Source organism: Monodelphis domestica, chromosome 8 (genome assembly GCF_027887165.1).
Source record: "Monodelphis domestica isolate mMonDom1 chromosome 8, mMonDom1.pri, whole genome shotgun sequence".
Taxonomy (NCBI): domain Eukaryota; kingdom Metazoa; phylum Chordata; class Mammalia; order Didelphimorphia; family Didelphidae; genus Monodelphis; species Monodelphis domestica.
Window position 1 is genome coordinate 91,741,671 of NC_077234.1, and position 27,590 is coordinate 91,769,260.

Sequence of the window (27,590 nt, forward strand, 5' to 3'; positions counted from 1 at the left end):
CAGTGTTGTTGTTGCTGTGAATAATGTTCTCCTGTGAAAATGAAATGGTCCTCCAGAAGGAGATATGTATATAGAGAAGGATCCAGATGAATTGGTGGTGAAAAAATCCACCTAAGGACCTTCCCAGAACCAGTGAAATGCAAAACCCCTTGAGACTATATTGAAAAACACAAGAGTTAAGTTTATTTTGCAACTTAAGGTTAGGGAACTGATAGTCAAGAACAAAAAATGTTCCTGATTCTACAGATCTAATTCTCCAACCAACCTTCTATGCCTCTTTAATGAGACAGCCCTTCTGGTCTTCTAAAACTTCTTACCAGCTCCCTATTCTTATATTAACCCCAAACCATCTAACTACCTAGACTAATTATCCCAGAATTTTAATCAGTTAACCCTTCCATTGTCTCAAAAATGGCTATTGAGAATAGAGTCACAGGTGGTCTGAGTCCTTCCCCAATCCTAGGGTTGACTTCTAAGGTAAAAACCCCAAAGTCCCAGATGTTAAAATCTTTGCATTTCCCTAGCCAAATTGACACAACACTTCAGGGAAAACCAGATCACCTCCTTCTTCTTCCAAGGCATAAGAACCTCCAAGTTTCTCCACAAACTGGTCAGGTCATGATAGCTGATGGAGCTGCTATTCTCCCTTCCAGCTTAGGGATTGAAAAACCAGTGAAGAGACAGTTAACTCCCAAACCTTTCTTTCCAGTCCTTCTCATTCTAGAGTATTTTCCCAGGGTTCATGGCTAAATTTTCCTCTCTCTTTTAGAAACAATTTTGCATTTTCCCTTATCCCTTATCTCTCTATTCCTACACCTGGTTCTGTTTACCTCTCTTTGAATCAATTCATATATATCTTCCCAGTTTTTTAAAGTCTTCCCCTTCTCCATTTGTTTTAGCACAAGAGAATTCCGTCATAATAATTTATCATGACTTGTTTGGCCATCTCCCAGTTAGCATTCCTTCTAGTTTCCAGTTCTTTGCTACTACAAAAAGTGTTGCTATAGATATTTTTCCTTTTTCTTTGAAATATAAATTTAGATATGCACAGTGTTATAGTCATTTGAACATAGTTAGACTCTTTTCCAGAATTAGACCAGTCTTGAGAATTTCTTAACTTATTCTGAAATACTGAACCATAGTTTATACATTATCACTGTTACTTTAATGATTATAGATAACCAAATCATATCTACAAATTTAATCTAAAAACATTTTTTGTACATATAAAAGAATCAGACTGTTTTTCATATTTACTGTATGTTATTGAAATCACTTTAAAAGACTGATATATATTAATTTAAGGTCACCAAGGAATTCACTTATGTAATTCCTAAATGAAACACTCAAGTCAGCAGCCAAATTTTTATGGTGTTTTAATTACAACAGGAGGAAGAAAGTATTAGAGAGAGAGGGGGAGGGGGTGGGGAGGGAGAGATGGAAAGAAGTTTAACTCAGAACCACTCTGGCTCAGTGTAAAAATGGAGACTTGAATTCAGGACTTCAATCCTCAGAAGTCCTTGCTCCACTTCCCCAGAATGCTTTGTAATATCACTGAATTCTCACCTGGGCTGAGATCGAGATGGGGTATTTAACCTGATTGGAAAGGCTTCTGGGCTCTCTTTTTTTCTTTCCTGTTTCTGCTTGCAAGCAGACGCAGCTCTTTTCATAATGTAGGTGTGTTTCTTATTCTGTATTTGCTTTAATCCTTAACCTTTAATAAACCTCTAAAAATATAATACTCCTTGCAGAGAGATGCACTTCTAGGCCAATGCAAAGGTCTTGAACCTAGTGTGAGATTCGAGGTTGCGACACTTGACATATGTTAAGATGTAGGCCTTCCTTGTATCCACACTCTTCCTGAAAATACTCACAGACGAGTATCCCCAAAACCTTGGCTCCTATAATCTGGTCCCCTTTTCTGCCGTTCATAGTGTGGTACCTTTCTGTAGTCCTAGCTACTGACTGGGTAAATGCATCATTGCTTAGATCATTTTTATTGGGCCCTGATTCCAGGACCTGTTATAGATTTATTTTTCTTTTACTTAGAATTTTTACACATAAGACTTTGATAGTCTATATTTTCATCCAGAAATTTTTCTTTTTTATTTGGATTTTTCTGATATCTTTTTAATTTCTCTTGCCAATTGAATCATATACCTCATCCCTCAGTCATGCATCCCTAAGTGATCCTATACTTTTCAATCACCCTCTTAACAGGGGAATGTAAAAAATATCATTATTTAAATTGCAATGTTTAAATTCCTTTTAGAAGAATTTTAGGTAAAGAAAGATGCTACCTCTCTGAATCCAGAAACTGAACTGTTGAAGAAGATACCATGAAGAAGCCTCCAGATCATAAAGCTGCACAAAAATGAACTTTTGGTGTAGTTGATTGAACATTTATTTGTATGTATACTTTCATGCCAAAGGGGACTGCCCCCTAACTGGCTTTTTGTCAATGCCTCCAGCAGTTATTGGTTTTGTTCTTTTTTTCTCTTATCCTCAAATTATTATAATCTTTAAATTGATTATGTTTTTATGATCCTTTGGGGAAGTCCTTCTTCCCAGAGGATCAAACAGGGTGGTGGATGTAAAAATGGAGACTTGAATCCAGGACTTCAATTCCCAGAAGTCCTTGCTCCACTTCCCCAGAATGCTTTGTGATATCACTGAATTTTCACCTGGGCTGAGATTGAGATGGGGTATTTAACCTGATTGGAAAGGCTTCTGGGCTCTATTTTTTCTTTCCTGTTTCCACTTGCAAGCAGACTCTGCTCTTTTCATAATGTAGATGAGGTTGTCTAGGCCAGAGGCCTAGACACATTTTTCTTATTCTGTATTTTCTTTAATCCTTAACCTTTAGTAAACCTCTAAAAATATAATACTCCTTGAAGAGAGAAACTAATTTCTACCTGCCTCAGTATCCCCTAAATTTTTAATCTTTACACTCAGGCTGAGCCAAAGGGGACGTTAAGGCCTTGGATAGCTAAGGCAGGGAAAGGGATCAGTCCTTATCACTCACGTAACCAATCTGAAGGAAAGCAGTCTGCGGAGCTCCTCCAACCTCAAACACCAGCCTCGAACTGAGTCTAGCCCTCCTCACAGGAAGTCCCGAGAACTCCAGAGACTGTTACCTACCTTACTTCCTGCATCTCACATGTGCCAATGGTGGCTCTAGCTTGACCTAGGACCACCCAGAGGTCTGTCCTTTTTTTTGCACATGTCTGTTGAAGGCCAAATTCTCAAATAATGAAATCTTAAGTTTGCTGCAGCCCTTCCTAATCTTGTTACACTGAGTAAGGTGGAGAATGTAGTTTCCAAGACCTTATCCTGTTATTCCAAGTATCTCTATTGTTATTGATCAGGAAATAGCTAAATCCCATCTTCTAAAGAATGGTCTGATAGGGTGGAGTAGTTTTGAAATTCACAATCTCCCCCTGAGGCCCGAGGAAGACTAGTCTCTCCAGTGGGTCTTGTAAACATACCAGCTATGAAATTACAGTAGTTTGAGATAAGGGGAAAATAGAAGAGATAGAGAGAGAGAGAGACAACAAAACCAATGTTATGCTGGGTGAATTGACAAAAGCCAATTAGGGGGCAGTCCTCTTTGGCAGATGAGTGTACATTCAAAATAAATTCAATCAACCTTCAGTTCAATCAACCACACCCCAAGGTTCATTCTTGATCTTGATGTAATGTAGGTTTTCTGGCATCTTTCTGCAACAGTTCATTCTCTGGATTTAGGAGTTAGCAAGCTTCTTCCTTGAAGATCTTTTTCAAACAAAAAAAACTTGTCAAAATCTTGGATTTTTATTAAAATACAATCCCCTGCTGAAGTGGCTGTTAAAAATAAAAATCCAGTTCAGCTCAGGATGCATTGTTGAGTTATGGGGGTTTATGAGTCAGTTATTAAAAGATTCAAAAACCATAAAAACAAAAAACAAAACAAAAATATATAAAGGGAAAAAGTATGGAAGAAAGTTAAATTTTGGGGAGAAAGGGAAGGAAAAAAATTCAAAATCGGAATTAAAATACCAAAATCTATGTATAAAATGTTGAGTAAACAAGAATAACTTCATAATGGGCCGTTGTAAAGGTCCAATTTAAAGTAATTTCTATCCCACAAGTCTGTAGGACAGAATGCAGTAATATTTCACTTACCCATTTGTAGCCAAGACTACAGGAAGTTGCCATACTTTAAGAAGGAAAGGAACTAGAATTCTATTTTGATAAGGAAGCATCATTCCCTGGTCTGACTTTTTTCATTCTCAGGGATATAGGGAGCCAACATGATAGTCAAATTTTGGTACTTGTATGAGTACTTCATAATGTGTGTAGATACAAGAAGTCCTATGACTAACGTATGTCAAGCGTTGCAACCTTGAGTCTACATTAGTATTTCCTGTGTGCTCTTTTGGCACTATTCAAGTTAAGTCTGTGCTCCTTGTTTTTATCCCATTTCCTGGAATTAGACACAAACAATAATAGTCCCATAACATTTTATCAATAAATGTCAGATTCCCACAGTCTAAAGCTGTTTGGGTATGTATTAATAATATAGCAAGTATGTATATTTTAAACTTATATTATTGAAGAGAGAGAAAAAAATTTTAATTGTACATACCTTTTGTACAAGAAATGAGGAAAGGGGGAAAAATCAAATATTCAAAAGAAAGGCAATAATATAAAAAGGAAAAGAGAGGAAAAAAAATCAGGAATTCATTGTGTTTTTGAAAAACAGCATCCACTTGTCAATGGATTATTATCTTCAATGCATGTGATAGGATATAGTCAATCAGTCTCAACAGAAGATGCTCTCTTTACATGTGAGCAATGAATCCAAGAGTCCTTCTCTCTAACCTTTATAGATGTTGGAGTAGTTAACAATATTTGGAAGGTCCTTCCCAGGAAGGCTGAGTTGCCCCAGTACGCTGGAAATTCTTAATATACACCTTGTCTCCTGGGTTCAGATCGTGAAGTGAAAAGTCTAGTGGTCCAGCTTGTACTGCAGTTCCAGATTCATGGAGTTCACACAGTTTATGCTGTAATTCCTGTATATAGGAAGCAATAGTAGTATCTCCCCCTAATAGAGATGTATATGCCGGGGAGAAAGGCTTAGCCTGTATAGGCAGATGTCCAAAAAGCATTTCAAATGTTGAGATATGTAAGTCTCCTCTAGGCCTGCTTCTAAGATAAAATAGGGCCAGAGGGAGAATTTCATGCCATTTTAAATGAGTCTCAGGGCATAATTTTCCAATCATAGTTTTAAGTTCTTTATTCATCCTTTCAACTTGGCCTGAGCTCTGGGGATGATATGGGACATGGAATTTGGGAGTTATCCCCAAGCAAGAATATATTTGGTTTAAGACGGAATCAGTAAAATGACTTCCTCTATCTGAATCAATACGTGCTGGCAGGCCAAAGTGAGGAATAATTTCTTTTAAAAGAGCCTTAGTAACAAAAGCCACTGTGGCTCGGGCCACAGGAAATGTTTCCGGCCATCTGGTCAGTTGATCTACTATGACTAGACAAAATTTATAATGTCCAGCCTTTGGCATTGTTATGAAATCTATCTGTAGGTGCTCAAAAGGTATATAAGCCAGAGAACGCCCACCAAAAGCTTTGCCACAAAAGGCGTGTTGGTTATATGCCTGGCAGGAAGAGCAGACTGAACACACTTTAGAGCCTATGGTAGTTATACTGGGGGCTATCCATACTTTCTTAACAGAGTCCACGATGCCCTGGGTACCAAAGTGACAATTTTTGTGAACAGATTGGCAAATTTGGTGATAGAAACTTCTAAGGAGCAGGGGTTTCCCTTCAGACGATACCCATACTCCATTAATCTGTTTTGCTTTAAATTTTTGTCTCCATTTTTCCACTTCCTTTTCATTATAGGAAAGTGATAAATTTAAATCATCAGTGGTTGTTAATGTTAAAATTAATCCAGGCCTTTCTGTGGCTGTTAGCTTTGCAGCAGTATCTGCTTGGTCATTTCCCCTAGAGAGGGTCAGAGCCACCTGTATGGGCAGAGCAATGAACTACAGCTAGGGCTTCAGGCAGTTTGAGAGCAGAAAGAACTTTATTAATAATTTCTGCATTAGCTATGGATTTTCCAGCTGAGGTTAAAGATCCTCTCTGGAGCCTTATCCTGGCTGAGTGACAAATGCCAAAAGCATATCTAGAATCCATATAAATTGTTGCCTTTTTACCCTTGGCAATTATACAGGCATGTTTCAGAGCTATGAGTTCTGCCCCTTGAGTGCTGATATTAGAGGGCAGCGAAGCTGAGCACTCAGTGGCAAATTCTGTGACTACAGCAACTCCAGTGTAGCATATGCCATCTCTCATAAAAGAAGAACCATCAGTAAATAAGACCAGATCTGAGTTGTTTAAAGGAGTGTCCACAAGATCATCTTGAGGCTTTTCTGCCATGGACTCTAGTGTTTCACAACTATGTAATGGTTCTCCTGAAGTTGGTAAATCTGGAAGCAAGGTGGCAGGGTTAAGAGTTGAACACCACTTCAAGGTAAAGTTTTCATTGTTTAACAAAGTTATTTCATACCTTGTTGATCAGAGAATGCCTGTGTTCTATGTCTTAGCAATAATGCTCATGTGCCTCATGTGGGCATGCCAATACTAGATCAACAGTTTTTGTCACTAGTAAGGCTGTAGCAGCTACTCCTCTAAGACATAGTGGTGCTCCTGACGCTACTGGGTCCAGTTGGGCAGAATAATATGCAATTGGGCGCGGAGAAGGTCCCAAAGTCTGAGTTAAAACACCTGAAGCTACCCATCTTCGCTCATGTACATACAAAGTAAATGGCTTGTTGTAATCTGGGATGCCTAGAGCAGGGGCAGACAGGATAGCCTTTTTTAGATCTGATAGAGCTGACAGGTGTTCTGGTTCTAATTTAAGGGGTTCAGGGACTGAATCCCTTGTTAGTGCTATAAGGGGTTTAGTAATTTCCCAATAGCTAGGAATCCATTGTCTATAAAACCCTGTTGCTCCCAAAATTGCTCTCAACTATTTCTTAGTGATAGGAGCGCTTAAATGTTGAATATTCTCAATTCATTTGGGAGAAATAAAGCAGACACCCGCAGTCAGGATGAACCCCAAATATTCTACTTTAGGGAGGCACCACTGAACCTTATCCTTCGAAATATTATGCCCTCTTTTGTGCAATTCCAAAAGAAGGTGTTTGCTATCTTCCTGACATGCTTCCTCATCTGTTGAAGCCAAGAGTAGATCATCTATGTATTTGATTAATTTGCTGTTTTTAAATTTTATATTATCTGTATCTTGGCTCAAAATTTGTGCAAATAAGCTTGGGCTGTCTACAAAACCTTGTGGCAAATGACTCCAGGAGTAATTATGGCCCTGCCAGGTGAAAGCAAAGATATGCCTGGAGTTTTCATGTATGGGTATGGAAAAGAAGGCTGAACACAAGTCTACTACTGTAAAGAATGTAGCTGTGCTAGGAATAGAAGAAATAATAGTATTGATATCGGAAATTATGGAGTGTCTATTTATAATGTGATTGTTCATAGCCCTCAAATCCTACACGAATCTATAGAGGTGTTTGCCATCAGGCCCTCCTTTTGGTTTTTTAACGGGCAGGATGGGTGTGTTGTATTCAGATTTACAAGGGATTATTATTCCCTGTGCAATTAATGAGTTAATTACTGGGGTAATATCCTCAATTGCCTCTTTTGAGAAGGGATACTGATGAATGGAAGGAGGTGGGCTAGATTTAGTTTTTTTTCTGTATAGGAAAAGCCAACTTAAGCCTACATCAGAATAAGATGTGGCCTAAAGAGACTCCGGTATATCTTCAGGTATTGCAAAGGTGGGATGCTCTTTTTCCTCCTGACTCTCTGAGAGAATTACCGGGAGTAAATTTAAAGATTTCTCCTATACTTCCAATGATAAAGAACCATCTGGGGAGCAATTTATTATGGCTCTGAGTTTGCATAGAAGGTCCCTCCCCAGCAAATTTAAAGGGGAATCAGGCATCAAAAGGAAGGAATGTTGTACCTCTAGGCATCCTACAGACACCATTTTAGGGGTAAGTCTTTTAACTCTTTGGGGTATTTCTGATACTCCCATTACATTCTCTGAGCCAACAGAATAACATTATAAATCAAGTGTTCTCTTTAATACAGACCAGGAAGCCCCAGTGTCTAATAGACAATCATAATAGGTGTTACCCACCTTTAAAGTAACATGGGGTTCATTAGTATGGGGGGGTAGTGGATAGGGACAACAGGTAGTAGGACATCAGGGTCTGGAAAATCAAAGGTTGAATCCTCTGATTCCTGTGCCCCAGCCCGCCCGCCCCCCTCCTCCCGCCCCCCCCCCCCCCCCCCGGGCACCTTCATTGTGTTTCGGAAGTTCCTGGGGCACCCCCCGGAGGGGCATTAGCACCTCGAGTATTTTTTGGACGAGCACTATTTTTTATATATTGTTGTGGAGTCATTTGATTTGAGTTATCATTTTCCCAATATCTATTCCTATAGTCATCATTCCTAAAGTTGTGGCTTGCATTGTCATAATTATATTTATTTCTATAATTATCACTTCTGTAGTTGTTATTAAACTGCGTATTCCTTCCTATAATCTTGAGAAAAGCTCTACACTCTACCATATTGTGGCTCTTCTTCCCACAGAAGTGGCAGGTAATGAATTGATTATTAGATTTCTGGAGAGGGGCAAGTGTCATTGGTTCATTATCATGCCCACTTTCTAGTTTAGCTATCTTATCTTTTAAACATCTCATTTCTTTCTTCATTTCCTCCATGGCATCATTATTTTCTTCCTCCTTTTATTTGTTTCCCTTTAAAACTTATATAGCTGTTTTTCACAATTCTTCAAGGTCCATCTTTGACCATCTTGGACAATGTGTTCTAAAATAATCCTTAATCCCTTTGCAAGAGTTATTGACAAAGATCCTTCTAACTTGTCTAAAGCTATTCTCTTTAGTTAGGTCAAAATCCAGGTATCTGTCCCCAAACTCGATTATTCTATCCATGAATCTGGAGGGTGTTTCTTCCTCATATTTCTTAATTTTTTTCAAGTTTCATCCACTTATCTGTACTGTCTGCATATTTCCTCATTGCTGTAAGGATGGCCTCTCTGCAACAGTATAGTTGTAGATAATCCTCAGGGTTGTTATAGTCCCATTCGGGATCCTGAGATGGCCAATGTGCTGCATTACGCCCCCAGCTTTTGTTGACATGAGCAATTATTTTATTTTTCTCACGTTCAGTTAAAAAAGCTTGTAGCAAGTTCTCAACATCCTTGTAAGACGGATTATACTGAAAAAAAAATGTCTCCCATCTTTTTTGTTACTAGAAAGGGATCTTGTTCATATGTGGGGATATTTCATGCAAATCCGTTTATTTCTTGGGGAATAAACTGTATCCTTTGTCTTAAAGTCACCACATCCCTATTCCGTCCTATTTCAGGTACTTTTCTTAGAGGAAACAGTCCTCTAGTTGAATTTTGTACCTGTGGGTCAGTTTGACTAGGACAAGTTTCTCTAGGAGGACAAGATCTCCTTTGGGCTAGAATTTGGTTTTCTGGAGGAGAGGGAACATGAGAAACTGGGATTTCAGGGGAAGGGTTTTGGGGATTAAATTCAGTAAAAATTTGCACTACACGAGAGAAGCAGTCTATTAACTGAGCTATAGGGAAGGTATTTTCCATCTCTATTTCAGGGAAGGAAATTTCCTCATTCGGAGGTTCTGAAACAGGTCTGTTTCTGGTAGGGTGGATGTTTGCCAATTGATCCTGTAAGAAACATTTTAAGTTTTCAAATTGGGCTTGCATGTTCTCTTGCATCTTTTTTATGTCCTCAATTTTTTGAATGTTTTTCTGAATTTCAGCTTCAATTAATTTTTTTATGTTAGCATCTCTATACACAGTGTTGAGGAGTAAAAATGACATTACCTATTAATATAAAAAATTGGAGTTATGCTGTATTTCTCAATTCCCCTAATTCTTCAACCACCATATAAATGTCGAAGAATGTAGTATTCATATATATATATATATATGTATATATATTTTGTAATTATTTTTCTAACAGTCTTCACAAAACACATGGGGAGCAGGACAAAGCCAAAACTTTCTACAGGTTTTTTTCCACTCCTAATCTAGGCAGTTGTTTCCTAAGGGAAAGGAGATTTAGAAATAGCTCTCCCAGCGAGGACCTTAGGGTCCTGTTGCTAAGATTTAAAACAGCTGTATTCTATCTAATTTAAGGAGAGAGGGAGAAAAGGAAAAAAATCCAAATTTACTTACCTGTATAGCTGATCAAAATAAGCTATTAAAAAAGTCACAGTAGAAAAAAGTTTAGGAAAGTTAAGAAGAATGCGGGTATTTCGTCACACCAACATGGTCAGCCAAACTGTGTTTTGAAATTGCTTTAAAAGACTGATATATATTAATTTAAGGTTGCCAAGGAATTCACTTATGTAATTCCTAAATGAAACACTCAAGTCAGCTGCCAAATTTTTATGCTGTTTTAATTATAACAGGAGGAAGAAAGTATGAGATGGGGGTGGTAAAGGAGGGGGGTAGAGAGGGAGGGAGAGAGAGAAGGATAAGGGAGAGAAGGAAAGAAGTTTAAATACTCACTCTGGCTCAGGCTGAGCCAAAGTGGGCTTTAAGGCCCTGGATAGCCAAGGCAAGGAAAGGGATTAGTCCTTATCACTCACGTGACCAATCGGAAGGAAAACAGTCTGCGGAGCTCCTCCAACCTCAAGCACCAGCCTCGAACTGAGTCTAGCCCTCCTCACAGGAAGTCCCAAGACCTCCAGAGACTGTTACCTACCTCACTTCCTGCGTCTCACATGTGCCAATGGTGGCTCTAGCTTGACTAGGACCATCCAGAGGTCTGTCCTTTTTTTGCACATGTCTGTTGAAGGCCATATTCTCAAATAATTAAATCTTAAGTTTGCTATAGCCCTTCCTAATCTTGTTACACAGAGTAAGGTGGAGAATGTAGTTTCCAAGACCTGATTCTGTTATTCCAAGTATCTCTATTGTTATTGTAAACCTTAAAATTTCTTAGACTTATGAATGTTGGAAATTTCCCCATTGATCAATTTCATACTGGAAAAAATTTCCTACTGATAGTAAGAACTCTATTGGAATGTGAAACCCGTTGGCATGGGAGGATTCTTCTCCTCCCTACTTAAGACTACTTTAGGACAGAAACCTTTTGCTAAACAATGGAAAGGGTTTTGACCTATGCTTAAGCATAGAACAGGAAGTTCTTTGAGTCATGATTGATTTTAGAATTGATACAATAGAGATACTTGGAATGACAGAACCAGGTCTTGGAAAATACAATCTCCACCCTACTTAGAGTAACAGGATTTAGGAAGGGCTGCAGCATAGATCAAGATTTAATTATTTGAGAATATGACCTTCAACAGACATGTGCAAAGCCACAGACCTCTGGGCGGTCCTGGGTTAAAGTAGAGCCACCATTGGCACAGGGGAGACATGGACAGTGATTGGTAGATGTGAGAACTGAGGGGAGGGAACTTGGATGGTTTCCTTAAAGATAGCGGGGTCTGAGGAGAGGGAGGAGGGGGTTTTGCTCTGAGCGAGGTGGCTCTGAAGGAGGACTGAGGAAGTTGCTCTGTGGGAGGACCAGAAGAGAAGGCTGGCTCTGAAGGAGGAGAATTCTCTGGAAACATTTTCTTGAAAGGAGGCTCTCTTGAAGGTGGAGCCTGAGGTTGGCATGAGAAGCCTTACCTAGAGAGATCTTGGGTGAGTGATAAAACCAACTGACTGATTTATTCATTCTTATTCCTTTCTTACTTTCTCTCTTTTTCTATTGATTAATCAATGTATTATAAATTAAATGTCTCTATAAAACCCAGTTGGCTTGGGCATATTCATAAATTGGGAATATATTCCCTGGCAACCATCTTATATTTATATAAAACCAAGACACAGTAGAAAACATATTTCAGTGGTCATAATTGATATATATATTTCCCTTGCTCCCAAACATTTTAATTATCACATTATTGATCAGGAAATAGCTAAATCAGATTTCTAAAGAATTGTCCAAATTGGGTGGGGTAGTTTTGAAATTCATAACTGCCCTTTTTTGGACATTGTGATTTGTATTTTCAGTCTTTAGTTAGCCTACACTTGCTATATTTTATTTCATATTTTCTTTACCGTTTTTCTCTTAAACTGAAAATGAAAAACTCAGTTTTTTATATCTCAAAACCTAAATTTGTCAGTCAAGAAACATTTATTGACAACTTGCTAGATGCCAAGCACTATGTATTTCTCTTGAGTTTTGCTGTGTCAAGTAGTCCACAGCATGCAACTTGCTGTAAACTTTCTAGGAATTTATAGCTTTTAAAATTCCACTTCAGCTTGGCCCTTACATCATATGTTTATTTTCTTATGGACTTTTGTCCTTTTTTTCTGAATTGAAGATAGGAAGTGATTTTACATTCACATGAAGAGTTTTAGTGTATGTGGCAGTATTCTAAGGTACAGTTAACCTACAGTTCCTTTGAGAATCATAAACAGAGAAGTTACAGCAGTGAGAGGGATAGTTGCTTTGATTTTTGAAAAATTTTTCAAATGTTATTGCAGATTAGAAATAATTTTGCCATAATCTTTTCCCCAAACATTTGATTGCCTTTATCCTGAACTTAAATCTGTGCAGTGGTTTTTGTGTTCAAGGGATTTATGTTCTCACTCAGAAGATAATACTTGCCTGAAGCAATTCGAGAACAATAATGTTTTTCAAAATTTTCAATTTACCTTGAATACATTTATTATGTATTTGCTCTGCAATAACTATTCTGTTATCTCAGTTTTTAATTACGATCTGTCATAGCTCAGAATTTAACAAATACTTCTTATGAAGTATTTGTCATTTTTTTTTAAACCCTTACCTTCCATCTTAGAATCAATACTGTGTATTGGTTCTAAGGCAGAAGAGTGGTAAGGCCTAGGCAATGGGGGTTAAATGACTTGCCCAGAGTTACACAGTTAAGAAGGTCTGAGGCCATATTTGAACCTAACGCCTCCCATCCCTAGATCTGGCCCTCAATGTTTTATGTTTGTTTTTTTTTAAGCAATTTCTTTTATAATCATTTAATTGACACTATAGAGTTAGAACCATAGAATTTTAGTACTATAAGGAACCTCAGATGTCTAATTATTTTCTAATCCAACTCCCACTTGAAATATAAATCTCCCTTACACCATATCTTACAATTAGCCACCCAGCCTGAACTTAAAGACCCCCATGGATAGAGAAATCATTATGTGCAAAGTTTACATTATATATTTTTCTGAGGACCAGTCTAGCTAGATTTGAACAGGCTGATCACCAGGAAGCTGACCACTTGATGTGGAATTCTTTGGCTGTGGCTAGTTTTGAAACAGAAATAATTAGCACCAGACTTACCTAGTATTATGGTCTTTGATATTTTAAACATAGCATTGAAATGTTTGAATTTATTCTGGTCAGGGGAGAGAGATAGGGATTGGGCAGGGCTTAATATAGGAAGGAACTAAACTTGGCTTGTGAGCAAGGGTTTTTATTTATGGGGAGGAAAGGAGTTTTGGATTTGCATCAGTATTTCCTAGATTATAAATAAGAAGATGCTCTTTTTCATTTTGTTTCATTCCTCACGAAATTATCATATACTGATTTTAGGAGCCAGAAACGGAAATGATAACCATACCAAGTGTTAAATTGGAACAATTGGGGGGAAATCAAAAGAAGACAGGACTACAAATACACTGATATCAGACTTTAAGAAATTTGGAAGATATTAAGTTCCTGTACTGGCAATAAATCATAGCCAGGTGGTCAGCCACAGTAGGGAAGGTTACACTCAAGTACCATTGCAGAAGATGGAGCTGGGTCCAAAAATCCAGGACATTCATATAGGAGGGGTCAGGTTTGGAGTAGTTTACCAACAGGCAAGGTAATTTCTTCATCCCATAATTCTGCACCATCAGGCTATACTAAATAGAGGTTCACAGGTGGGCTAGAAGAAATATCCTAAGGTTGAGCACAATGAGTAGTTTCATATAGTCAATAAATAATTATTTAAAACTTGCTATATGCTAATCTCTGGGCCCATAAGACAAAAAAAAAACAGCATAAGATTACAATGATTGATTCTAGGTCAAAAGCACTCTCTTCCCTTACCTGGTTTTATGCATCCTGTCCAGTATGGTCAGAAAAGTTTTAGCAAGTGTGCTTTGCCACACAGGGGCTAGCAGGGCTCCACAAGTGTTTTTCATTATAAAAAAGGCAAAGGGCTAGGTCTTCTAGTATAGAGAACCTATTTGAAAACTCCTCAAATGCTGATGCTTAAGATTGTAATAAAAGTTCTACTTTAATGTATAAGGTGAATAAAAAGACTGAAAGGTATTCCTTCTTTTTGTAACCCAAACCCCAATTTAAGGAATTTTTTTTTTGCTCTTTGTTTGGCACAATGTATTGTTAGGAGGGATATTCATTCTTTGAAAGCAGTGAGTACATTTTGCTGTTGCTGGAAACAGTATGCCATAATCTCCTGATTTAATCTCATGGAAATTCTAGCTAATGTTCACCTGGAGCTGAAAATAACTCTCTAATTGTAGGTGTGTGATGAAAATGGAATCTGGAGTATAGCTGCTGGGCAGGATTATTCCCTTTTTTTGGCAGATACAGATGATTTCCAGCCTGGATTGTATTACAGTGGTCGGCAAGAACCTGCTGAAAGTGATCATGATATTTGTACTAAGACTGCATCACTGCTGGGATCCTGTAGTAAAGTAAGTACATCATAGAATTAGAATAATGGTGATGATATAACTTATATTTATACAGCATCTAATAATTTATAAAGCATTTTACATATATTATTTCATTTGTTACTACCAAACTGATAAATACTATTGGCATAGTATTTTATGGATATAAAATTTTATGGATAAGAAAATAGGAATTTACAAAGATTAAATTACTTGTTCATGGTCACACAGGTAGAATAAGCCAGGAGAGAAATGAGTTTGAATTTCATCCCTTGACACACTCAGCATCTTTTCATTATACCAGTTGCCATTTTACATGCCAGAATTAAAGCCTTGGACAGTAGTTATCATTAATGTGTGTGTGTGTCTCATGCTAGGTTAGTTTCAGTGATGAAGAAAATCATTGTGGCCCTTGTAGTTCTCAAAGAAGGATATGCTCTGCTAGCTTTAGAATATATGAAGTTTTTATTTGTAATCGACTGGGATCATCAAAGCACAAGTGATATAAAGTACTGCAATGAGACTTGATAAAACCTTGGTAGTCTTATTTTCTCATCACTTACAAATTTTATTCTCTCCTGTTTCCCATTCTTTTACTTATTGCCTTTTTAGTATCAGGTTTTTTTTTTGTTTGTTTGTTTGTTTTCCCATTTCAGCCTCCTGCTTTTGTGTTTCTCTTCCCTGCTAATGCCAGGCTCCTCCTCAAAATTAAATTAATGCAGTGAAGAAACTAATCAGTTTGTTAACTATCTCCTATGTGCCAGTCATTGTTCTAGGGACTGAGAATATAACGGCAAAAGTAAAACATCCCTTGTCTTTTTAGAGCTTACAATATTGCAAGAGGAGATAGCATGTACATATATGTTTTAAAATAATTTTTTAAACAATCAACAAACATCTATCCTCTTCCTCTCACCTTCTCCTTCCCCCACTGAAAAAGAAAAACAAAACTCCTGTAATAGAATATGCATAATCAAGCAGAAGAAATAATCCCCTTTGACTATGTCCAGTAAAAGATATCACGCTCTGCATATCTAGCCAAGAGGTGGGTAGCATTTTAACTCATCAGTCCTTTAGAATAATGATTTAGTTCTTAATTCTTTAGAAATTATTTTTATAGGGAGCAACTGGGTGGATCAGTGGATTGAAAGTCAGACCTAGAGAGGGAGGTCCTAGGTTCAAATCTGACCTCAGACACTTCCCAGCTGTGTGACCCTGGGCAAGTCACTTGACTCCCATTGCCTTGCCCTTACCACTCTTCTGCTCTGGAGCCAATACACAGTACTGACTCTTAAGACAGAAGTTAAGGGTTTAAAAAAAAGAAAAAAGAAATTGTTTTTATAATATTGTTATAGCATTACTTATTCTGGTTCTACATAAAATATTGCTCAGTATCAGTTCAAAGTGAGGTTCAAATTGAGACTTCTTCTGTCTCAATTATGTGAGAAAATAAATCCCTCTGAATTCCTTTCCTCTTCTTTCTTACTGTAAGCTCCCCCTTCCAACATACTTTCCTTTTTTCTTTTAAGATCATCATAACATAACATAACAAAAATACTCCCAGGCTATCCATCTTACTGGATTCTTTGTTTATTCTTAGGATGCTTAGGTTCCTTTGGTTCTTAGTGGGTATTTGTATAATTTCCTCCCCCACTTTATACCTTGACACACAAATACAAATATTTCATCCTTATGAAATCTTTTCAGGTACTCACTTGTATTTACCTTTTTATGTTTCTCTTTTCTCTTATGTTTGCATTTTGTGGTTTCTACTAAGCTCTCATCATTTCATCAGGACTATTTGGAAGCTCTCTTTTTCATTAAAAAGTGCATATTTCCCCATGTAGGATTATACTTAGTTTTCCTTTGCTAAATTTTGTTTGTTTGTTAATATTTTATAGAAGGAAAAGTTTGCTGGATACAGTAGTATTTCCCATTTGCTGGTTCACAAATCCCTTGATAATACTAACCACAAAAGAGATTTCTGATTCCTAAATCAGAATGCTGACTTATCTAACTTAATCAATATCCTAGAAAACTTAGAGCTGAGTTTTAGGCTTCCTACAAAAAACAAAGCTTGTAATATCCTGTTATGTCAATCAGGAGAAACCATTAGAGATCTGCTCCAAATTCCTAATTCTCCAAATGAGGGGAAAAGGTCCAGAGTGGTGAAATGACTCCCACAGAGCTGGGATTTAAACTCTAGTCCTTTGTAGAATATCATATTGTCCTTTGCCCATCCCATTAGTAAACATGACAGAGTAATTGCTACAGTTAGTCAAGTGTATCTAAAGAATTAAGGAGTCTTCTTTTTTTTTAAAGGAATCCAACAGCCTAGAAGTTCTCCAAGAGTTTGTCATAGCACATCAGCACGCTTTACGTTTTGCTAGATGGGCTGCAAAATATTTTACTTAATGTTGTTATAGAAAAATAATTTGTAAGTAATTTTGTCTAATATAAATTTTACTGACCCAGCATACATAGTATGGTTATGTGTTGTATTTACAAAATACATAAAACTTAACTATTACTCATAGACATTAATTTCAAAACACATCAGACCTTGAACCTGCTAAGAATTTAAGTGAGAAAAAAAGTTCTGTGTTTGAAGGGAAACCATACTCAGGAATATTCCCATGCCTCCCCTAGAAAGTTGCTAACTTAAACATTCAAGTGCACTGTGATTCTTCATAACCAAGATTTTATCTTGAACAAAAAGTTTGTAAACTACTACTATAGCCCATTTATACTTTGCTATATACATAGCCAGGTATCTTTCCATAGTGCCTCCATTTTCAATTCCACACAGGAAAAAGGATCCTGAGATAACCCTCCAAATTATTTCACTTTGCCTATTTTCAGTTGTTCCTTAGGTGCAGTCTATATGAGGTAGTCCTATGATTACTATGTCTCAAAAGAGATGATATGGTTTAAGACTGATTTTGAGTCATGTCTCTGACACATCCGAACTATTACCCTTTGCCAATCACTCAACCTTTTAGTGACTAGCAGTTTCCTAAGACTATGTAAGTTACAGGCAAAAAGAATTTCCTCACAAAGAATTATTAACACCAGTAAAATCACAGGTCTAGATGAAAAACAAGCAAAAAAAACCCCTAAAGGCAATTCTTACCATGAGCAAATTATATTCAGCCTATAATCTTATCCTACTCTTTTCTTCAGCTTGGGTACATAAGCAGTGTGACAGCAGGAAAAAACAGCTGCCTAGCTTTGGTGGACAAAAATATTATGGGATATATTGCCAGTCTTCATGAGCTGGCCACTACAGAAAGACGGTTCTATTCAAAACTGAGTGATATTAAATCCCAGATTCTCAGACCCCTCCTAGGTTTAGGTAAGTGGAAGTTCCCCAAATCATCAATGCTCTGATCTCTTTAAATAATTTTTTATAGGAGGTTTACTAAAGGCATGACTTTGTTCTCCTCGTTCTGTTTTGTATTTACTTATAAGATTGCTTGCCTGTTTGTATTTAAACTTATGAATGTATAATTCAAATGATTTATGACAATTAGTTGAAAATGATTCTTGCACTAATTACCAATATGTTAAATATACTTTTTAGTCATTAAGTGACAAGCTTTTTTGTGAATAAATTAAATATCATGAAAAAATATTTGATCCCAAATTTCATTTTATAGTAAGCACTATATATATAGCCCTTTAAATTGTATTGTTTTTGGTTACAGAAAATTTGGGTACCACCACTACAGTCCAGTTGTTGCAGGATGTGGCAAGCAGATTCAGCAAGCTGTGTTACCTGATTGGTCAGCATGGAGCCTCTCTGAGCAGCTTTCTTCATGGAATTAAGGAAGCCAAGAGTTTGGCCATCTTGAAGCATGCAAGTCTCTTCTTGGATAGTTATACAGAGCAAGTATCCAGTCCCGTGTCATGTTCAATCTCTGCAGGGTTATTCTGCCAAGGAGAACAGCTCCTTAATCAGAAGAGACTAGATTAGGGAGAGTGACATAAGGTAATATAAATTGCAAAGCAGTATTTTAATGTTAAGCCACCTATTGTTTTGCATTACTAAAATTTAGTTTTCTTTAGAGGGGAAAGATAGAAGGACTAAACTTTTTTGATGATTAGAAAAGACTGAAGACTTTAGTTCTTATGTAAGCATTCCCCCACCAAAAAATTTATATGGTAGCATGATATTACCCAGATGATACCAAAATGTTAAATATAGACATAATATATAGTATAATAAATTTTGACAAATGGATCTGGTTTCAAAGGGAGTGGTTTTGTTCTTTTGGATGACTTATACTCAGATTTGGGAGAGGATAAAAAGTAAATGATTTTACAGACTATAAATGTGGAGCTGTTCTGGTATCTTGGACAATATTCCATTTTGTGTGCTTTGAATAAAGTAAAGTTTAAGTATGCAGATGCATTTCACGTCTTTTCATGTTTTCCAAATATCTTCAAATGGATTAGCAATTTTAACTTGCAATTTTCCTTTTTAAAAATTTATATCATCTAATAACCCAGTTATTAACCTTGTTAATTCTGGGAGGAGAGAGGGGAGAGAGGAGGGAGACAACATGAATCATGTAACTTTGGAAAACTTATGTGTAAATGTATTACTGGAATAAAATAAAGATAAAACTAAAAAAAAGTTTATCATCTTAACATGTGATTTAAGTACATTTATTATCTTTTAACTAGATTGATAGTAGATATCCTTTCAAAGTCTCAACTTTGTTAAATGTGTTACTGGAATAAAATAAAGATAAAACTAAAAAAAATGTATATCATCTTAACATGTGGTTTAAGTACATTTATTATCTTTTAACTAGATTGATAGTAGATATCCTTTCAAAGTCTCAACTTTGGACTTTATATATAGTCCCTCAAAAAGTTTTTAGAATCAAATCAGTAGTGCCTTCTGTGTGTTTTTTGTTGTTTGTTTGTTTTAAGTGAAATGATAATTAAAATTGAATATATTCATAGTTTTTACGTGGGAATAGGAAACCTTCCAAACAGAAAATATATTGGGTTATTTTCTTGTGAAGCCCATTATAGACTTGAAATTTCCATTTTAAAATCACTGAAGCCATATACTACAAGTCTTCAGAATATTATAATATGTTCTCTGGACAAATTCAACAAAATGAAAATTTGCCCTAATTTTTGTTTTGCTTTTCTCACTTAAGTCATACTTATACTGGAAAAGTTTAAAAAATTATTTTTCTTTCCATGTTTCATCTAATTGTTTTTGGGTTTTTTCTTTTACTAATTATGGCATTTTGTCTAGACTCCCCCCGCCCCTTTTTTTATTTAAACCCTTACCTTCCGTCTTGGAATCAATACTGTGTATTGGTTACAAGGCAGAAGAGTGGTAAGGGCTAAGCAATGGGTGTCAAGTGACTTGCCCAGGATCACACAGCTAGGAAGTGTCTGAAGCCAGATTTAAACCTAGGACCTCCCATCTCTAGGCCTGGCTCTCAATCCACTGAGCTACCCAGCTGCCCCACCCCTCCCATTATTTTTATGGCGGCAGTGAGTTAACATAGTGACTAAAGACCTAGATCTGGAATTAGGGGGACCTGAATTCAAATTCAGCCTCAGACATGTATTATTTTTGTTTTCCCAGGCAAGTCACTGAGCCTCTTATCTTCTCCAGTTTCCTCCTCTGTAAAAAAATGGACATAATAATAACACCTATCTTCCAGGTTGTTGTGAGAATAAAATGAGATAATATTTGTAAAGCCTCTTATAAATCGTAAAGTAACATATAAATGCTTATTATTGTTATCATTATTTTATATATATGTATACATAAATATATACTCATATGTATATTAAAGACATAGAGAAAAATACCACCTTGCTTTTTAATTTCACGTTTTATATACCAAGATTCAAACAGTAGCTTGCATAGACAAAAAATAATTTATAAGTACTATATGAATATGTAATTCCTACGTTCATATAAATTAGTCTAGATGATAAGAGTTCAAAATAGCTTTTTTGAATCTCATTACCATTATCCCTTTCCAAAGAAATTTTATGGGGGAAAATCAAAATATAATATTGAATATTTAAATTAAAACTTAATTTCAGAAGACATAGTTTCTCTCAGATATTTTAATCATACTGCCTGTTTACCAATATAGTGATGTTTGAATATAATTGGAACTATATTATCATATTAGCTTTAGTCCTTGGGTATATGAGTTTGGATATGTTTAAGTTTTCAGTGTTAACATTACTTGCCATTACATGTTGTCTTTTTTTTTATTATTACTATGTGATAGCAAATGAGTGACCATTTCGTCTGTTACCCTACCAGTCACAAATGTCAGCATCATAGCATTTTAGGAATTCTTTTAATTGGTAAAATACCAAAAGAAAAAACTACCTTCTGATGTATTAAAATTCTGATCTTAACAATGATATGTATATTTTTCTCATCTGTTAAAGGTATTGCACATCTATTACAAATTTTGTGGTTATGGGAGGATTCCAACTTCTGGCCAAGCCAGCTACGTAAGTAAATGTCTTTAAATATTTATTTAAAAAACCAGAGATTCTGTTGTATGAAATTATTTTTATATTTTTAGTGTTCAGGAAAATCTGACTTGTTTGGTCACTCAGGTAAATAATCATACCAAGATTATATCAAGTAATTCATAATCTTTTATTCTTTTATTTTTTTCTCAACTGAGATTTTTTTAAGCTCTTTTGTTAGGGGCATGGATGTTAAATCTTAAACCTCTGTCTAAAGGTTATTAATTTTATATTGTGTTTATATTTGTATTTTCTCTCAAAGAAGATATAATGATACTGAACATTTCAAGGATGAATAAATCTTTTTTCTTAAAGGTTTGGGGACTTTTTTGGCATTACATGTGATTTGTGTCACATTATGGGATGTATGATCTGAATTGAGCCTTCATGTACCTGGACTATACAATGACCTTTTCTTTTCAAATAACATATATCTATTAAAAATTTTTTTTTATTAATACACTCTTACATTCTGTCTTACAGTGACAAAAGAGCAGTAAGAACTAGGCAGTGGGGGTTAAGTGGCTTGCCCAGAGCCACACAGCTAGGAAGTGTCTGAGGTCAGATTTGAATACAGGACCTCCTGTTTCAAGACCTGGCTCTCAATCTGCTGAGCTACTTAACTACCGCCTAACATGTATTTGTTTTTGCTGGGTAGAGATGAAACCTGAGTTATTTATTCACTTATTAGTATTTAGAGCATTTTATAAATGGTTGTTGACAGTTGCAGTTCTTTACTTCTGAAGGATGTTAACTCATGAGCTTTGGTCATTTTCTTCTGGTTCCTATCTCTTGATCTTTAGTTACTTACATACCTTATATATCAGAATTTTATTAAAACCACCAGATTCAAAAGTAATTTTTCCTTCAAGGAGTTGCCCTTCTTGTTCTAGCTACATAACACAAATTACTGAGGAAAGGGCTTCAAAAACTGTCAGGAAAACAGAAAGACAAGCAAACAGAAGATAGGTTTAGACCTTGCAAGCATTAATGCTTACATTCCAAACAGATATTTGATTCAAATCTTAAAAAAAAAACAACTAAAAATGCAAGAAAACAGAATGGAGGCTCCTCCACAAATATGGCTAGGGAGAGATTTTATAATCCAAAGAAGACATTCAGAAAATTAAAAAAAAAATTTTAATCAGTTATTTTTTTCAGTAAATTGTTTTCCTTCTCTACTTTTTTTCTGAGGCAGACTAAGATTTACTAGAAGAATACATGTTGGAATTTCTTTTCTTTGTCTATTCATATGGATGACCAAACTAAAACTAGAATGTTTATTCTTTTTCCTGAACTAAAGTGTTTAAAAAAGACAAAGGCAATTTACTTAGATTATTCCAATTTTCTTTTAGTTAGTACTTTGCTAAAAGTAGCGAAAAGTATTATTCTTTTTTTTTAACCTTTACCTTCTGTCTTAGAATCGATACTAAGTAACAATTCCATAGCAGAAGAGCAGTAAGGACTAGGCAGGTGACTTGCCTTGGGTCATATAGCTAAGAAGAATCCGAGGTCAAATTTGAACCTAGGACCTCCTGTCTTGAGGCTTGACTCTCTCCACTGAGCCACCTACCTGCCCCAAAGTATGATACATTATTCTTGATTTGAATGAGTTGTGCTGAAATTCATTATTCTGGTCTATTTAGTTTTGTATAATTTAGCCAGCCAACTTAAGGTTTGTTAAGAAACAAACCAGAAAAGTCCTACTAAAATGAAATTAGAATTATCTATTTTCTTAAGAGATTAATTTCCTATAGGTTGTCGATATTAATAGACCGCAAACAAGTTCTGAATTTAGAGTATTCTTAGTATTACTGCTAACTAAATTTTTTTGAACAAAACCCTTTTAAATGATATCAAGGGTTAGTCAGTTGTGGTTTTTGTCTTTCTTCCACAGCCTCAGTATGTCACATTATAAGTTTTACTGTAGAATAAAAGGAAAAGAAATATTTTTCTTATAATAACAATATGCACAAAATAAGCATATTTGTTGAATAAATATATATTTTCTCTCTCTCTCTAGTGACTTCTTAAATAAAAACCAAGAGTTATTACAAGACTTATCAGAGGTGAATGAGGAAAATATCCAATTGGTGGAACTGCTAAACACTTTGTTTTTTTTGCCAATCAGACGTCTTCATAATTATGCTCGAGTTTTGCTAAAGCTTGCTACTTGTTTTGAAGTGGTAAGTTCTCTTTCTTTTGACATACATGAGGACTGGAATTCTGAGTTCCTTTTCTACACTTGTACTGTGTTACTACTAGGCCATTAATTAGGTTAATTTGATACTGATTTTTACTTGAATAAAATGGTAGTCTAATAATGACATAAATGATTCTTGATAATACTATGAAAGATCTCTTCATAGTTTCTCTTGCCTTGGTACTAAATGTCATCATTTTATACAAATGTGTTTGTAGTTCAGACCTAATTACAGTAAATGCAACTTTTCATTATATTCTACTCTGAAAGGCTTGGCAAGTGCCATTGTGGCACATTCCAGGACCCTTTGGGCAATGGGTTATAGTTGGTGCATGCTGAAATGTCATCCCCACATTATACCCCAAGAAATGTTGAGGAATCTAGTCTAGGTCTTCATCTTTCTAAAAATCAGTAGGGTGTCCCACCTTCAGAGGTGGAATTGTTCTAAGTAGTTTGTTCCTAATTTGGAGAAGCCTTAACTTGTGTTACTCTAGGGCAAAAAGATCTAACTCCCCTAGAATGACTCTATAATCACTCCTTCTTTGGCGTCTTTTGGTTTTTTTATCCTCTTAAGAAGGGGATGTTGTCATCCACTGCTATAATAGAGAGATGTTACCAGTTCCATCATATGTTAACTCAGCTTTGAAGTACTCCCGATCAGTCAGTAATGGCTGAGCTTCCCAAACTCCTGCCATTCATAAGAACTAGTATTCTGGACAGCCTTTCAACTGTAATTTTAACAATCAATTTAATGGAAACTTTTCCTGCACCAGTATACCCATTTTGCTTAAATTGGCTTGGTTCTGAAACACTGAAGACTTTTCTCTTACATAGCATACGTAGCATATGCTACATGAAGCCATTTCCTATAAATTGTCTTAATTTTTATCTTTGATTATATTAAAGCAGATTTAGTTTTAAAATTCAATACTTGGACAATTTGAGATTCACAAATTTGTTTTTATAAAATTTATCTGGCACCTGACCAAATTTTAGAAACCTATATGAGGTAGTGACTCCCTCAACACCTTTTTCTTTTTATCTTTTTATCTCAAAGCCCCTCTCCTTCTATTCTTCATTCAGTATCTCTTTCCTTGCAGTGAATCTCCTGGTTCTCCTTTTCCCACTGCTTTTTCTTCTGACAAATACCTGTCAGCACCTTCTTCCTTTCCCCTCAGGTTATCATCCTCACTTCATAATAATAACTGCCTAACAGAATTTATTTCTAATAGTTGCTACCAAAAACACAGCCAACTCTACCTCAAGTCCCATAACTCTTTGGGACACCATTGTTCTTAGTATGAATTGTTTCCCTAAAGTAAATTCTGTATTCAGATTGCTTCTGTTGGCTTAGATTGTGGATGACTGGTTCACATTCTTATTTACTTTTTCTTAATTGTTGACCTTTAGACATCTCCAGAGTATCATAAACTGCAGGATTCCAGCTCTTGTTATGAGACTCTTGCTCTCCATCTCGGCAGGAAAAGGAAGGAAGCAGAATACACACTGGGCTTCTGGAAGACCTTTCCTGGGAAAATGACGGTACAGCACCTGCTGTCACACCTTGCAAACAGCAGGCGTTTTCATAATTACTTCTATAATTTTCTTCACCCCACCTCCTACTGTTTATGATGCTAATGCTACAATGACACTTTTCAGGATGCCTAAATCTCATAGCATAGATGCTCTAAGTCTCTTATCAATAATCTTTTTTTTTTTGCAGCCTATTTAATTTCACACTTTTTTTTTGTTTGATTCCTGTGAATTTTTTATTCTCCTTTGACCTCTAATTATATGAAAACTTTAAAATTCTTCTCAAATCTAATGAGTTATTTTACATTTGACTAACATCTTTTTGGGGGGGGTCTTTTTTTGCAGTCTGTTTGTGGGTTACTTATAATTCTTTTTCAAATTTTCCTGAAGTATTTTCTTTGGCATTTTTGTTTTAATCACAGGATTCCTTGAGGAAACCAGAACGTAGACTAATCTGTGAGAGTAGTAATCGAGCATTATCTCTACAACATGCTGGTAGATTCTCTGTGAATTGGTTCATTCTCTTTAATGATTCTTTGGTCCATGCCCAGGTAAGCCAAAGTCCTAGCCTTTTAAGACAAATTCTAGTAAAGTGAATACCATTGCCTACCTTAATTGACTTGGATTTTTTTTTAATGTCTATATTTTTTATTGCCAAAAACTTTGTATTAATTCATTGAATTATAGAACTATTTAGTTATTTACATTTTGCAATTATGCTATAGACTATTTTTTTGGAAATTTTACAGTATTGTGGTTTTTCAGTGGTTTCAATAAAAACAGATATCTGAGGGGGACTGTGCACAAGAGCCAAGATGTTAACTTTTTCTTTTTCTTTTTTCTTTTGCATAAATTCTTTCCTTGATTCTCATTGCCACTTCCAGATCTTCTCTATTCCATCAGTAACCTCTCCTCCTTTGAGATTTGCCTCATCCAGAGATATATGAGTCCTCCCTACACTCAAATCCTTTTCCCTTCCCTGATTGATTCTCTTATTTTGTTCCAAACCATTTCTTTTCTCAAGCTACCTATATCCTTATCCTTCCTTATCCTTCTCAGCAGAACTTGCCTCCACTTACCTTGAAAGTGAGGCAATCCTCAATGAAATTCTCTCCAGTTCTATATTTCAACTCATCTCAATAATCTCTTCAACTCATCTTCTTTATTCTCAGAATGTGGCCCTTCTCTGTCCCAACTCCTACTGTGCCCTTGATCCTGTACTCTCCTTATTCCCCCAAAAGTTTTCCTTTCAATTATCTCCCTCTTTTTTTGTAATTTTCATTCTCCTTATCCACTCTTGTTTTCAGTATCTTCCAGTGCACTCCTTCCCTAAAGCTTATAGATATGTTCAGATATCATTCATTATTTTTTTAGATTTTCTTGTTCTAAGCTTAACACTACCCAAAAAACCTTTCCAAACATCATAGAACACAAAAAGAGGATTGCATATCTAACTGAATTTTCATTTCATACTTCTTGCTTTAAAAAAAATTCATAAAAAAAGTCATAAATTCAACATGTTACTTTCACAACTGATCTTTCTTCTTTCCTGTGCTTTTAAAAAAGTGTTTTGATGGCCTCCTTTTGAGGGAATATCACTATAGTCTTATGCCATCTCCCCCTAACTAAAAATAGTGATGGTTGTGGGGAAACCCTTATGACAAATAAACACAGTTAAGTAAAACAAATTGACCTAGTGGCATGTACAGAATTTGTTTTTTTGGTACCTAATAAGAAGTGCAAAATGTACTTCATGATAGATCCTCTGGAGAAGTAGCTGATTTTTGCTTTGATCATAGCTCTTATTTTCTCCAAAGTTTTTCTTGATAATATTGTCCGGATATAAATTATTCTCCTGGTTTTGCTCCCTTTAAGCTGCACCTAATTCATATTTTTAGGATTCTCTGAAATTTCCTTTTTCCTAACATATAGGAATATTCCATTATATTCATATATCATCACTTGTTCAGTCATTCGCCATTTGATGAGCACCCCCTTGATTTCCTCTTCTTTGCTTTTCTTTTCCTTTTAATCCCTTCTTAAGGATAAGGATGTTTATTTTGCTTATAAATCTTCCCTCCAATATATTATTCTCACTAATAAAGACACTCTCTGTCTATCCCTGCCTATTTCCCTGTTGAACTGTCTGTATTTCTGCACCAAACTTTGTGTAGGTCTATGTTTGTATTTGCTTGTTCATGTGCACGTGTTTTCAGTTACCCTTTTTCTAATTCAGATAAGATTGAGAGTTATTTGATCCTCTTTCCTGGTGCTTTTTTCTTCTTGTTTATATATACTCTTTTCATACACTCAAATTTTGAGAAAAAGAGCAAGTTCCATCTCCTCCTTCCTCCTTTCTACATTAGTTTATTTCCTCTTATACCTTCCCTTCTCTTTTCCCCCTCAAAACATTAAAGGGTTATCCTCTGTTTTGCAGGTTAAGTTTTTCTTTTGCATTTTAGTATGTGATGATTAAAATAGTGGGAGTCATAAACTGTTACAGATAAAAGAGTGGTT

General features: G+C 35.8%; 1 protein-coding gene across 7 annotated transcripts in view; it reads left to right on the forward strand.

Moving 5' to 3' along the window:
* The window catches only part of ALS2 (alsin Rho guanine nucleotide exchange factor ALS2), a 97,451-nt gene that overhangs the window by 37,358 nt on the left and 32,503 nt on the right, over positions 1-27,590 (forward strand). For all 7 annotated transcript variants that reach the window (XM_056807324.1, XM_056807323.1, XM_016425188.2 and 4 more), the window contains 7 exons: positions 14,651-14,824; positions 17,987-18,158; positions 18,511-18,691; positions 21,251-21,316; positions 23,361-23,523; positions 24,951-25,082; positions 25,496-25,624. In XM_056807324.1, coding sequence (XP_056663302.1) covers positions 14,651-14,824; positions 17,987-18,158; positions 18,511-18,691; positions 21,251-21,316; positions 23,361-23,523; positions 24,951-25,082; positions 25,496-25,624 — 1,017 coding nt within the window. The remainder of the gene's footprint in view (positions 1-14,650; positions 14,825-17,986; positions 18,159-18,510; positions 18,692-21,250; positions 21,317-23,360; positions 23,524-24,950; positions 25,083-25,495; positions 25,625-27,590) is intronic.